Genomic DNA, 13,656 nt, shown 5'->3' with positions numbered 1-13,656 from the left:
AAAGGCAAGCTAGCGAAATTAACCCCTGAATTAAGCGAAAATGAAAGATTGTACCCACAAAAGCCTTGGACCAGAAGTTCTAGTCGTGGAAGGAGGTTCACTGAAAGCGGACCACGATTAGCCAAGGATACTATTGGACGGCGTGAAAGATTAAGTGAAGTTACCTACGAGGTGTATAGGCTAAGAGAGCGCCTGAACTCACCCCGTGATTAGCCCCGACATGGTCGCAGAATATCAAGAGCTGCTTACATTCTGGGATGTGCTTGAAATGTTGCGGATTTCCGTACGCAGACTTTGAGTATATAAGTACATTAAGCGCAACAATCGAACGAGAAGTTGCGCAAGCCGAGTGACGATGTAAGAATATATAATAAATTAGCAATAACCTAGGACTGAAATTACTTATTGCGCAATGGTTAGGTTCTTCCAACTGCCTCTATTCGACGCCCAAGCTTCATACCATAACTTCAATTCCTCAACCGCTTCTGCAGTCCAATACAGTTTTGGCTCTTGATCTTCCCCGACGAGCCGCATATTTCTGTTACCCGCCATGAGTCCCTGCCAGAAGTCCCCCTGATTCAGCGCAGATCGAATCGCTCCATCCACTTCACCATCCAGCAGGCGTTTGCACAGCTCCCAATCATCACACAGCGCTCTCGCGAGGCCCACCCCATCGACCGTGTCTAGCGCATTGACCATCCCTGCGGCCGTTACAAAGCCCCCTGTAACATACACCTTCGTCTTGCTCAGCTTCGGCGCGATCTTCTCCGCGAACTCGAGGAAGAAGGCCTCGCGCTTCCGCGTCGTCTCGCGCACGTGCGAGAACATGTTGCCCTTCTCGATCGAACCGCCGCTCAGCTCGACGAAGTCAAAGCTGTTTTTTTCGAGCTCGCGACAGAGAACGGCAGCCTCGTCGGTTACTAGGCCGGTGTCTTGGAACTCGGTGCTGTTGATCTTGATACCCAGGATAAAGTCGGGAGGCGTGACGCGGCGGATCTCCCGTCCTATTTCGAGGATGAAGCGCATGCGGTTTTCTAGACTGCCACCGTACACATCGGTTCTGATATTGGTACTTGCATCCAGAAATGATGCCATGAGGAAGCCGTGCGCAGCATGTAATCTAGGTAGCAGAAGTCAGTTATAATTTTCTTGCAAGTACAATAAGCTTCATGGCCATGTTCTAAAACCTAAAAAAGTACTACGAGTGCATAGAAACGGCCCTGTATAATGAAATACACAATATGAGGAGAACTTAGACCGAGACTGCTCACTGTACGCCATCAAAGCCCGCCGCGCTCAGATACGCTGCTGCATGACTAAAAGCGGCAATAATATTGCGAATCTCCTCTTGGGTGGCTGCGTGTGTGACTGTAAGTTCCCAGGGGCCATTTTTAACCTTTGGTTTCGTGATGGCTGATGCCGAGACGGGCGAATCCACAAACATGCTGTATCGACCCGGATGATTGACTTGGGCAACGAAAAGCGCGCCTTTGGCTTTTCCTACGGCTGCCACGGCCTTGAAAGCATCGACTAGGATTTTCCGAGTCAGTATGGTTCGAGTTGGAAAGGATGCCTGTTAGAAAACTTTCCAGCTCCCTTGGGGATACAGAGAGAATTGTCGACGTATTCACTTACAGCGTTCGCCAGAGAAGGGAGCATCATGGGGGATGATAGGATCACCCTTAAACATCAGCTCATTTGTATAGAGAACAATATTGCCCGTAACCATCATGCCCATCCCTCCGCGGCCCCATTTATCGTAGCACCGCTGGTATAGTTGCGTTGGGATCCCGTTATCTGCCATGTTGTTTTCATCAAAGGTGCACAATTGCTCAGTCATGGGTGCTTTCATGAACCGGTTTGATGTAGTGCGCCCTGAGAACTCAAACGTGAGTGGCTCCGCGAGCCGCAGACGATCAGCATGCTCGGATGGCCAGCGGGGCGCTTGAGACGTGAGTTCACCCATAGTTCAGTTTGCAGTATAAGATAATGGAGTAGAAGCACGTTGTAAGGTCAATGATGATCCAAAAAAAGATGTGTTGGGCGCTTTATAGCTCTTCCAGCGTAAGGTTGATTTTGTTTAGCTACCTTAGTGTGTGCTTTATAGCTCTTTTATAGCTCTTCATCCACTAAGAAATCTAAAACGTGAGACCAACTGACATGAACCAATAATATTGTGATATCAAAATGGTCTGATTAGATTCTAGGCTATACAGACAGATATATACAAAAATAGTAAGACAAAAATAGTAAGACAGCGCGGGTTGGGTAAGATGCGCTTCGAGTTGGTACTTTTAAGACCGAGTACGGTTTATAAGTCATAAGTGCATCTCATCCAAAGTTACAGTAAATTACCACAGCTGAAATCATTACATTGATGAATATACAAAAAGCTAGTTCCGTAGAATGTGTAATTATGACTTTTACGTAAGCGAATTGCTCAACATTCCGGGCTTTTACCCATTCTGAAAATATGACCTTGACACTTCGTGACACCGCGCGGTGGGTTAGTGCATCGGTCACATTGTGGGATTCTGTTTGTAAACCTCGTCAAAGAGTACAAACTCCGTTCCGTAACACCGCCTTATACTTGCATGATCTTTTCGAGAGCATGAATGCAATGCATGGCTGACCTGCACATGTCATACTGTATCTTTAACAAGAAGCAGTCAGGTTCTGAGGTGCAGGAATCCTTCGGAGCTTCCGAGGCTGCTGCTCAACTCAGTAGATCATCTGTCAGCTTGTGATCTTATGCAAAGTTTCATAATCTAACAGGAGCGATAATTCTGCCCCGCTGCTTATTTCGGAGACTTTATTAATCAACTACAACCTTGGCAGAACGGTGACGGTGACAATACGAGATTATGTGTCCAAGACTCCCTCGGTATTAGGTACAAGCGGCATACAGCATGGTATCGACTTATGTATATCTTAGCATTATAAAGCAACTCATTGGTCGTCGGATCAAGCATAGGTACATTTCTCAATCTTCATCAGAAGGCATAAATTGTTACAGATCCTAGATTTCTGTTAAACTCGGGCGATAATTCGTTGTCATTCTGAGCAAGATGGTTGCGTGTGGGTTCAATTACTTGGTTCCTGCACTTATTTTCAAGGTCAGTCAGCTCCAAAACGTATCTTGTGTGTTCCCTAACGATTTGCTAAAATGGGTTATAGTTGCGCATCTTTGCTTCTTATACAGTTGTAAGTAGACCCACAACATAAATACCTAAGAAGTTGAAGTACTCATAATCTTAGGGACCCCTCTCTACGGGTGGCAGTTACTCCAATGGCAATGCGGTTGGCGTGCTCACCTCCGTTCCCGGCTACAACCTTACGATCAACGCAACTACGATTCACATGGATGATTTCTTTCTTGGATCAGGCGGCCCTTGGATTCTGAGCCCTCGCGGTCTCCTGAAGACGAACGATGGTGAATACATCAGTGTTGATGGGACGGGTTGGGCTGACAACACCAACCACACGCTCTCCATCTTGAAAAACACGACGCGGGTGCCGACCGAGTGGGGGGAAGTCCAGGCCTTGACAACGTGGGGGTTTAAGGCTACGACGGGTTATTATTCACCTCTGACCACGGCAACTTTCGTGGCCAACATGAGGTGGTGGCCGAGCGACAACGCGAACACGTCTTCGTATATCGATTATCGTATCAGCGAGGTAATAGCAGGGCCAATATGTGCAGATCCGGCGGGTCCATAATCCATGAAGATGAAGATTCGACGGCTATCGGTAGTTCAACTGGGGGATTAGTTGCGAATAGGTCACCGAGGGGGGGGGGGGGGTGTTATACATAGACGGCTAAGGAGGTTGGGAGTTAAAAGCCACAAAAGTCTACTATTTATATACCTTCTCAAATCTCGCAAATGTTAGTTTTCTAAGGCACATGTTCGAATCAAAACAACAAAATCGTATAGAATGCTTACCTAGAAGTACCACTTGAAGACGAGAACTTCGCATTCCATTTTGATTCAAAATGGATGGAAGGAGGGACGTGGTCTAGCTCCGGCGGGAAATTATGAATAAGTATTTATGACTACGGAAATAGACTGCTCAACAATAACATCAGCCCTTTCCCACCCTACGTGCCCAAAGCATAAAAGGCTTTACGCACTATTAACCTTTTTAGATGAAAGTTTCCAATTTCTTCTTCGTGACGAAGAATTCACTGTGTCTGAAAAAATTGCGCTGAGAATTCTTTTTGAGAGTAATTCCCGAGAAAAATGTCAAGCTCAAATATCGTGTCGTGCATTCTTGCTCGCATGCCGGATCTTAACGCCACGCTGGAGAAAATTAGCTTGAACAGGAAATGTGTAGGACTAGTCCAGTACTTACATAGTACAGCAGAAACGGAATGGGAATAAAGCAAATCGAAATCCCTCCCAAGAGAGAGTTGCCCCCACCGATCCCTAGTCCCCGAAACAATTGTCGTGCCTTTCTCGTTAGCTTTATGCAATCTGCAAAACAGCGAGCTCTTATAACCTACAAAAAGTGGAAAGATGGCACCAAATATGGAGCGGAAGAGTCCATTGCCTGCGAAGATGGAAGCTGCATACGTCGGGTATGAGATGGCGAGATAATTCAGACAAGACTGGAAGACGACGACGAGAGGAACCCCAAATAAGGTCGTTGCAATGATTGGAACGATCCAATGTATGCTTGCGCGGGCAGTCCATCCATAGAAAAATAAGCAGATGGGGAGAGAGAGGGACCCGAACCAAACAGGTGGCAAGACCACTTCTGGCTTGAACGTAGGATCCGAGAATTTGGGTATCAATATGTATATGACCCAGAGACAGTAGGCAATCACTGTGATTGTAGTTCCGACGAGGATGCCGAAGAAAGCGAGACCTTGTTCACCTAGGTTGAAATGATAGACACCTCCAAAGACTAGAGGGAAGGATTCAAACCAGATGAACAGTACTCCGTAAATCAACGCTACATAGAGGTCCATAACAAAGACAATCGGCTCGGTAAAGATGAGGGAGAAAGCTCTGCCCAGCACTATCATATCGTCTTTGAGAGTGTGAGTTGCGGCATCTATTTCCGACTGGCTTTTGAAGCGTGGGTCTCCAGTGGCTTGTCGACGTCTGGCTGCTCGTCGGTATAAGATATTGGCAGCGCTGGTTTCCGGATTAAAAAAGAACATAGTGACGAGGACGAACGTCGTGAGCCAGACAATCATCCAGATGCTCCAGCTCCAGCCCTTGACCGGGCTCACAAAGCCGCCCAGTACAGGTCCCAGGCATGGACTAATGATCGCAAACGCACCCCAAATTGGGATTGCGATCGAGGCAGCACCCATATCATACATATCCATCATGGTTGCTCCGCCTGTCGAGAGTGTAGGGCTGCCAAAGACGCCGGTGATGAATCGGAAGACGAGGAACATGGCCATATTGACAGCGTAACCAGTCGGAAGTTGAAATAAGACAAAGAAAAGGAGTGTCCAGAAGTATATTCCGCTACGCCCGAATCGAGGCATCTCAGACATGGGGGACCATAACATTGGACCGATACCGTACCCACTGAAAGCAATAAATTAGCAACCACTATCTCTTAGGCTTCAATTTTGAGGTAAGAGCATTGCATACAGTGTAAAGAGAGAAAGCCCAAGAGTTGCGACTATCTCCGATGAATGAAAGTCCGCCATAGCACTTATCTCTGCCGGGGCGTAGATAGAGCTTGCCATGTAGACGGACCAGTTGAGCAAACATATTTGGGTAGCGACTAGAAGCTTTTGTGTGCGAGACCAATTTTGGGGGTTCTGAGAACTAGATTAGAGTCTTTCAAGAGGTAGAGACAATTGGGGGATGAGTACCTCGCCATCGTCTGGGCCGTACCAGTCTACCAAAAATTCATCTTTACCAGCTTCAGCACTGTGATTGTCTTTCAACTCTTGCGAATCATGATTCTGTGGAGGGGTGGCCGTGTCTGTTACAGTTGTGGTGGCAGCTCCTGAGCTCTTGGATTCCGTTTTCTCCAAATTGGCATTTTCTGGTGTGTCAGAGTCGCCGAGATGTTCCTTTTGGAACTTCTTCCACAGCGAAGGATCGATCTCATCTGGATATCGCAGAAGCTTATTGCCCGAAAGAAAGCGTATAAGGAGACCAGCCTGCGTATCTCGCAAGATGGAAGTCATGGTGATGCGCAAAGACGAAGATATGAAGTTGTAAAACTGACTGCACGGCTACAAACAAGTAAGTGTTATGATAATTGATACCAAGAATCCCTCCGTACACGTATAGACATTTTTAACTTACTTGACAAACAAATCATCTTAGGTCCGAAAGCAATTTGTAATCCCGATGGATGATAAAGCATCTCCTATCGCCGAAACCGCGACTGCATTTGGAAACAGAACAGTAAGCATTCCTTTTCCTCCACCAGCTCATCTTACCTACCTGGGGTATGTATTTAGCCTGAATCTGGGGTCGATGGGTCAATCCTATAGGCTACTCCGTATAATTGCATGCCGTGCGCCACTCACCGACCTCCGTTCGAGTACCGTGCAGGATCTGGTGGATTGTAGCGCCCGCGCCCGCTCCCGCGCTGCACCTACCTACCCGTCCCGTCAGCTACCTACGCACCTACCTACCCGTCCCGTAAGCTGCCTCCGGACGGGGTATACTTCTGACTTGCAGTAGCTTATTAGCCTTATACCTCTTCTATTCTAGCACAGTCACTGATCTCCGTGCACCAGGTGGGACTTGGATTCTCCGCCAAAAACAGTTTGATGCCTTTCGCTTTCCTAATTACCTACTGGGTACCTAGGTACTTCAGTCGCACAAAAAAGTCTACTTCCTTTGTAATATCAGACGGACAAACACTAATGTCAAACAAGTGTTTCATAGACTTGCGGGATGCTAGATAAGGTAAGGTAAGGGAAAAGGTATCCCTTCCCTTGCATACAGTCCAGGCCTCAGGCGATACGAATGAATCCCTGTCGAGCCAAGCAAGCACAAGCACAAGCTACAGTACAAGTTACACAACACAACCCTTGACTCCACCCTTGCCGCTAGAGTCTCGGGCTTATGATTTTCCGAGATACCCTGGCAATATTTTCCACCTCACTCTACGTACGGAGGTACACTCGGTACAGTACCCTACCCTAATTACCTACCTAGGTACTTGTTCCATGTCCAGCTTTGACTCCTTGCTGCAGTCGGCCGCACTCCCCCAAAGCTTTCAAGCACTGCTCCCACTGCTCTGCGCATTCGCCTTTTTGCTATTAAATCTATGAGCTGCGACGAATGGGACTATTAACAACCCGACAGCAACCGCCATAACCGCGCCCGAAAAGATTTGCGCGTGTACGAATTCAGCTTTGGCGATATTCGCCAATGTCCCAGCAATCGGGGCCCCAATAAGCACGCCCACACCTGCCGTGGCCCAACTCATGCCCAATCTCGCCCCAATTACATCCAGACTGGGACTGAGAGTCGGGTGCGCTGTGCTAGCGGCAGGGGCCGTGACCAGGACCCCAGAGAGAAATCCCCAGGCCATAGTCCACACAACCATGCCACCCGTCGAGCTGACGGAGATCCAGCTGAAGAGCAACACAACTCCCACAGCGTCAAAGAATATAAGAATCTGAATGGGTGATAGGCGCGCACCAAGTAAGAAGGGCAGCGTTCGACCAAAGAAGGAGGCCCCATTACTGATGGCGAGAAGATAAAAGGCAAAATCGATGCCTGTGTCAACCTTGGTTCGAGCATACGTTGTGATGTAGAAGAGAGGGATGTAGTAGGCGAGGAACTGAAAGAAAAGTGCAATGGCAAAGCTACCAAAGATTGGTTCGCGAAAAGCGCGAGGGTCCATGACCATTCGCGCTTTGGGGGCTCGAGTTCCTGGTTTGCGGCATAGAATCCACAGTGTGGGAATGGCAACACCCAAGTTGACAAAGGCGATGGCTCGCACAGCCCATCCAAAGCCTATGGTAGGAGCAAGTCGGCGAAACATGATGGGAAAGATGATGCCGCCAATACTCGCACCGGTGGATGCGCAACCAAGTGCAATAGGTCTTCGCGTGGTAAACTTCGATGAGATGATGGCAAAGGCTGGAATGTTAATTGCCCCCGCTCCAAGACCAACGCAGAATCCCTGGGCCAACATGACTTGATAATATTTCGTAGAAATAGAAATCATAAACATGCCGAATACCACCATAAAGTGTCCTACTATCATGACAGGTCGAAGGTAGCCCCGATCTGTCAGTGGCCCAGTGAGAATCCCCGTAATAGTAACAAAGGTTGATTGTACACTGCCAATCCATGATAATGTTGAAGAAGAGTTTCCTGGTAGGAGTTCTGTTCGATACTGTTCCAGGAAAACCCCGTAGGTGCTAGAAAGTCCCCTTGAAACTTTTCAGTAGAGTTCAAATATCTTTACAAGCTTGACTTACCAAGAATTGATGAAGATGAAAAATCCAGCAAGAACGAAGAGCCAAGCCTCCTTTCCTCCATTCGGAGGTTGGATGGGAGCTGTGGCTAAGCCAACGGGGCTTGGAGCCGACGGTGCTGCTGGATTATCCTTTTCCGATGTTTCTTGATCAGTATCTAATCTCGTGGATGATATATTTGAGCTCGAGCCCATCTTTTGCTTTATTAGCTTTGGAAATGCTTTTTGTTTTCCAGAATTGGACTGCATGAAGGACTGACCGTATTTGAGGTATGATCCATCGAAACCATCAATAAGAGCGCAAGTAAGATCTCTGGATGTGGAAAGAGTGAATAACTCTCAGATGTCTTTGTCTTTGAACAAATGGAAATCGGGTTCAAACGGCGTTAAGCCTCGCTCTGAATGCCAATTTTGATCACTACAAGAGCAGTGAGCACCCAGGGTACGCGTATGCTCGACATGACGCCAGAACCACTGCACTCTCCATGATCAGCCACTAAGAAAGTGCATGAAGAGATCAAGAAGTGATCGTGTTCTATCAAATCCAATGCCACTCGTGTAAAATACTAAATTCGATCAAATCTGCACTCGAGGACCCTTGCTGGAGCCTCGGCAATTCGTAACATCGTGATGTAGACCAATAATGTTTTGATAGATTGGAGCATATTGCGAATTGATACGAGTACGCAAGTTGTCCCCAATCGGAGACTCCCCTTTGAGCATGTGACTGCAGCTTCCAGCGTGACCGCAGCATGAAGCATGACTGCATGCATGGCGGGTACGACACGCCTCACCGAATGTAACCGTAAATACTCCGTACCACCCCCATGCTCCTCACTCCGGGGTACAGCGGGACAATAAGCTATACAGGATCTTAGCAGATGAACTGCAACTTTCCACTTCAATCCAGGATATGACTAGGGTAATAGAGGGTTTCTATTAGCTGGAAAGGCCCTGTACCAGGGCTATATAAAAGTGGGACCATATTTAATTGTTAAGCTTAATCAAGGATCAATAAGACCTATTAAGTTTGATATCCGATCCTTAACTCCTGCTGACTGCATGTACCCCTAAAAACTGCTGGACGCCCAAAATGTGAAGAAATGTGGACCACACCATAGTTCTCTAGCGTCCCAAGAAAATACTGATTCACGTGTGGCATGACATTTATGATGATATATGGTAGTATGTTTCGAAAGGCAAGGGAAAGATAGAAACGTTTCGTCCCTCCGAAATTGAAATTAGACACAACTCTATGGCTCAAAATCAATGGTCACGGCTGTTTCAAAACCAGTCAGTTGCTTCTACCGTTGGAGTTACTATAGCTACCACCGGGCTTTTAGGAGTAGCCTTGTTGGTAAGCTAACGCACATCTGTATCAAACATGTATTAATGAATAGAAAGGCAGTATCGATAGTTTTCTATCGCTTATTACTGCATCCCTATAGCAAATACCCAGGTCCCATCATCTCCAGGGTGTCTGGACTCCCGGTTCTTTACCACGCGTGGAAAGGCGACTTTCATCATTATCTCTACTGCCTTCATTATAAATACGGTGAGATCATGATTCAAGTTACACTACTGAAAAGTTACCTCCCGCGCCACCTTATTGCACATTCAGACTTACATTAATTTCCTAAGTCATGATAACACCGCATCTATAACACTGACTAAACCGTACAGGAGAGAAGGTTCGCTATTCACCAAACAAGTTGTCAATCAATAATGTCCAGGCTCTCAACGGTATATGCCTCAATACATTGATTCGAGCTCACTATCTGATGTCAAATAGAGATATATGGTTTCAACAAGAATGTCTCAAAGCCGGAAGAGTTCTACTCGGCCTTCAGGGTCAACCCGCACGCAAGAAATGTTTTCAATACCCCTCACAAGGAGGAGCACCGTAGAAAGCGCCGTATCATGAGCAAGGCCTTCTCCGCCAAAGCTCTTCCCAATTATGCATATTTCATATCTTCCAAAGTGGAAGAATTATCTACCAAACTCAATGGCGGACACGCTTTCGGTGCGGAGAATTCCTGGAGAACCTTCAATATGGCTGACGAGTTCAACTACCTCATGCTTGATATTATGGGCGGTCTTTGCTTTGGCGAGGCCTTTGGATTCATTGCGGGTAAGGGGATCGAGACCATGGCTAATGTTCACAATCGTGCCGTTCGCATCTACATGGTAAAAGCATCCGTCATACATCGATTCTTTGGTAAAGACTAATAACTTGAAGACAGGCCAAGAGCCTCTCCTGAAACGGCTATCGCTTGATCGGATCTTTTTCCCGCACCTTTTCAAGGCGACAAACGCGTTGGGTCAATACACGCGGTTTTATACCCAGAAACGGATCCAGAGCAACGCTGTTGCTTTGAAAAACGATCAACCGGTAGATGAGGAACAATTTGACGATATCCTGGGCCATCTTATCAATGCCAAGGATGATGAGAGCGGGAGTGTTTACAGCGAGAACGAGCTGCTCGGCGAAGCAACCTTACTCATGATGGCCGGTGTGTTTAATTTTCATGCCATTAAGCATGCGCACAATCACATCACCCGCTAATAGATCAATTCTAGGATCCGATACGTCAACGACGGCAATCAATAGCACCCTGTTCTATCTTGCGAACCATCCTCGCATTGTCGAGAAGCTGGAAGGAGAGTTGAAAAGGTGTTTTCCACGCCTCGGGGATATCCACCCCAACACAGCCGAAAATTGCAAATACTTGCGCGCCTGTCTTGACGAAGCAATGCGGCTCTGCCCGTCCGTCCCTTCCAGTATTCCCCGGGTCGTTGGCGAGGGTGGAATCCGCGTGATGGACGAAGACCTCCCGAGTGGGATGTGGGTTTCGGTTCCGCACTTCACCATCTTCCGCAACCCAAAGTACTTCCGCCAGCCGCATGAATACATCCCGGAGCGCTGGATTGCCGACGAGGACACAGGGTATAGTGCCGAGGATGTGAAGGTTGCACAGGCTGCCTTCCAGCCCTTCTCGTTAGGGCCGCGACATTGTATCGCGCGCAATCTGGCCCTTCGTGAGATTACATTTACCCTAGCGCGCATTTTCTACTTGTATGAAGTGCAGCCGGTGAAGAACAGTGGGAGGTGGATGGGATCTCTTCCTGGCATTGATGGGCAGAATAGCCATCTCATTCAGGAACAGTGGGATGTTTTCACTTCGCTCGAGAAGGGACCGATCGTGAAGATCAAAATGAAGGAGGGTGTTGAGTTGCTTCTTTAGAGGGAGATGTATCTATCTCTGAATGGGAGTTAATTCGTTCAACGAAACATAGCGAGGGGGATTCAATTGCCTAACCAGAACCGAACAGTCTTCAACAGCCACATCGTTTAGGGATCTTTGCAATAAAATTTTCGATATTAGGGTTTCATTAAGACTAGTTTGTGGAAGTTTCAGGTCTGGAAGGTTCAATTTCGTTTCTAGTCTAATGCCTAAAATCAATCTTTTTTTGCATTACATATAATAAGAGCTTTATTAGCTATTATATACTTAGCTTTGGCGGGCATGTTGTGCTATAGAGTATAGCTATATGAAAAACTATATCCGCACCCTTTATAAGAGATTCGTATCTTTAGTAGTTTTGTATTTGCTGAGCCTCCAAGTCTGCCGTGTATAGAAACGACCCTAGTCATACAAGGGACTTACAGCGCCACGATTGCGCAATACAAGATAGATAGATTGAGATCTCACGAAACACTCACTATTACTCATCCGCATAGTGTAGCTACGAGTTGCCGTGCAAGGTCATGTATCAAAATGACGCCTTCGAAATAAGCTCGCTAATCGACTCACATTACTGCATATCCCTTCATTGCTTGATGTTTTAGTTGCAGCGATACGCATAGTAGGGTTACATAGAGTCTAATCAAAGCTCGGACTTCCGACGTTGTTTTCTAAGCGGACATAATACCGCTGTAGGATGTTCGGAATGAATGAAAGCCGAGCAGATAAGCAATAAGGATATACCTTTGCTGCTAGAACTTGTTATATCCAGCCTTATACTCGCATAAGCACTAAGAAAAGCATGACTGCAGGGTAGTATTTAGAGTTATATCGTTTAACTGGAATAATTATACGAGGGATCTTAGCGTAAACTAAAGCTACCACTACTTCGTAGTAAGAACTTAGCAGAGCTTATCTTGCTTCACTTAATACGCTTAGGGCGCTGCGTATAACCTAGTTAGGTCCCTCGGCAGTAGATCTCTATAATAAATAATAAAGTATAGATTGTTAGGATAAGGGGCTGCATCCCGACCTTTCTAGTCATGTGATTGGGCATGGCTTAGTCAGCGAAGAGGCATCACCTCTTCGCGTACTCAACACCATACCAAATGCTAAGTATTATTAACCAGAAAACCCAGTATCAAGTCCTACTATGTAGTAGAGAAGTGATCACGTATAGTTTATTAATTTTCTATCTAATTAAACGCTATTTACTAAGTTGTTTTATACTATATAGATTTATCCTAGCACTTATCTATATTTAATTACAATCTTATACAGTGATCGTATTCTTATACTTCTATATTAGACGAATCTTAAGTAATATTCGGACATGTGGGTCTAAAACCCTACATATCTGCCCCCTTCTAGTAATCCTAACCGAGTCGAGAGTGCGGTTTTAGTTATAAGCAACTTTATGGGTGCGGTTTGGGTCATTTGACATTAAATAAATGGATGGCCTGATACGCGTATAGATCCCGTAAAACTAGTCCCTATTCATGCTAAGGGTACCTGCAAGTCCCAGGCGTAGTGATAAATCCCCTTAGAACCCCCATGCTAGTCTGATTTTACCTTCACGTAAAAGCCAGCAGTTAAACATTAATTAACAAGGGGGTTGTCTTATCCCGTGTACATATGCCCGAGATTATATGGTGCTCACGTAAGATGCGCCTCATTGTTCGCAGATATAATTAGAAATAAAGTATAAATCAAGGTTCGACAATTATTCTTTTGTGTAGTCATTCTTCTGCTTTTCTAGCTATTTAAAAACGCGGTACTTGGATACGCAGAAAGGCGCTACTTCCCGGCTGTGTAACTTTGTGTCCAATTTGTGCATTCAAGTTTAGACCTCCAGCCTTGGACTTAATGGAGGAGGAGGATTGGGCTGAAATTTCAGACGCTGAGCTCCGTAAGAGAATTCAGAATCGTCTAGCACAGCGCAGATGCCGTGAGCTGGCCCCTTTTATGATAGCTTTTCATAGCTAATCTGAAT

At 46.3% G+C, this 13,656-nt stretch overlaps 4 protein-coding genes across 4 annotated transcripts; 1 reads left to right on the top strand and 3 right to left on the bottom strand.

The window, feature by feature from the left end:
- Positions 1–402: 402 nt before the first annotated feature.
- nadA_1 (NADH-dependent flavin oxidoreductase nadA) lies at positions 403–1,966 on the bottom strand (the record flags this gene model as incomplete). Its single annotated transcript, XM_031153067.1, has 3 exons — positions 403–1,120; positions 1,272–1,530; positions 1,636–1,966. 3 exons carry the CDS (start codon positions 1,964–1,966, stop codon positions 403–405), a joined length of 1,308 nt encoding a protein of 435 aa, XP_031002387.1.
- Positions 1,967–4,250: 2,284 nt separating this feature from the next.
- caf5_2 (Caffeine resistance protein) lies at positions 4,251–6,160 on the bottom strand (the record flags this gene model as incomplete). Its single annotated transcript, XM_031153066.1, has 5 exons — positions 4,251–4,301; positions 4,354–4,452; positions 4,505–5,546; positions 5,613–5,785; positions 5,840–6,160. The coding sequence occupies 5 exons, from the start codon at positions 6,158–6,160 to the stop codon at positions 4,251–4,253; spliced, it is 1,686 nt and encodes a 561-aa protein (XP_031002388.1).
- Positions 6,161–7,206: 1,046 nt separating this feature from the next.
- apdF_3 (Aspyridones efflux protein) lies at positions 7,207–8,613 on the bottom strand (the record flags this gene model as incomplete). The annotated part of the gene is made up of 2 exons (XM_031153065.1): positions 7,207–8,374; positions 8,423–8,613. The coding sequence occupies 2 exons, from the start codon at positions 8,611–8,613 to the stop codon at positions 7,207–7,209; spliced, it is 1,359 nt and encodes a 452-aa protein (XP_031002383.1).
- Positions 8,614–9,673: 1,060 nt separating this feature from the next.
- apf7_3 (Cytochrome P450 monooxygenase) lies at positions 9,674–11,663 on the top strand (the record flags this gene model as incomplete). The annotated part of the gene is made up of 6 exons (XM_031153064.1): positions 9,674–9,775; positions 9,823–9,973; positions 10,102–10,161; positions 10,211–10,605; positions 10,658–10,931; positions 10,999–11,663. 6 exons carry the CDS (start codon positions 9,674–9,676, stop codon positions 11,661–11,663), a joined length of 1,647 nt encoding a protein of 548 aa, XP_031002384.1.
- Positions 11,664–13,656: the final 1,993 nt, after the last annotated feature.

Source organism: Lachnellula hyalina (genome assembly GCF_007821495.1).
Source record: "Lachnellula hyalina strain CBS 185.66 chromosome Unknown contig00171, whole genome shotgun sequence".
NCBI lineage: Eukaryota > Fungi > Ascomycota > Leotiomycetes > Helotiales > Lachnaceae > Lachnellula > Lachnellula hyalina.
Note: the sequence above shows the minus strand (reverse complement) of the source record. Positions and strands in the feature narration are given on the sequence as shown.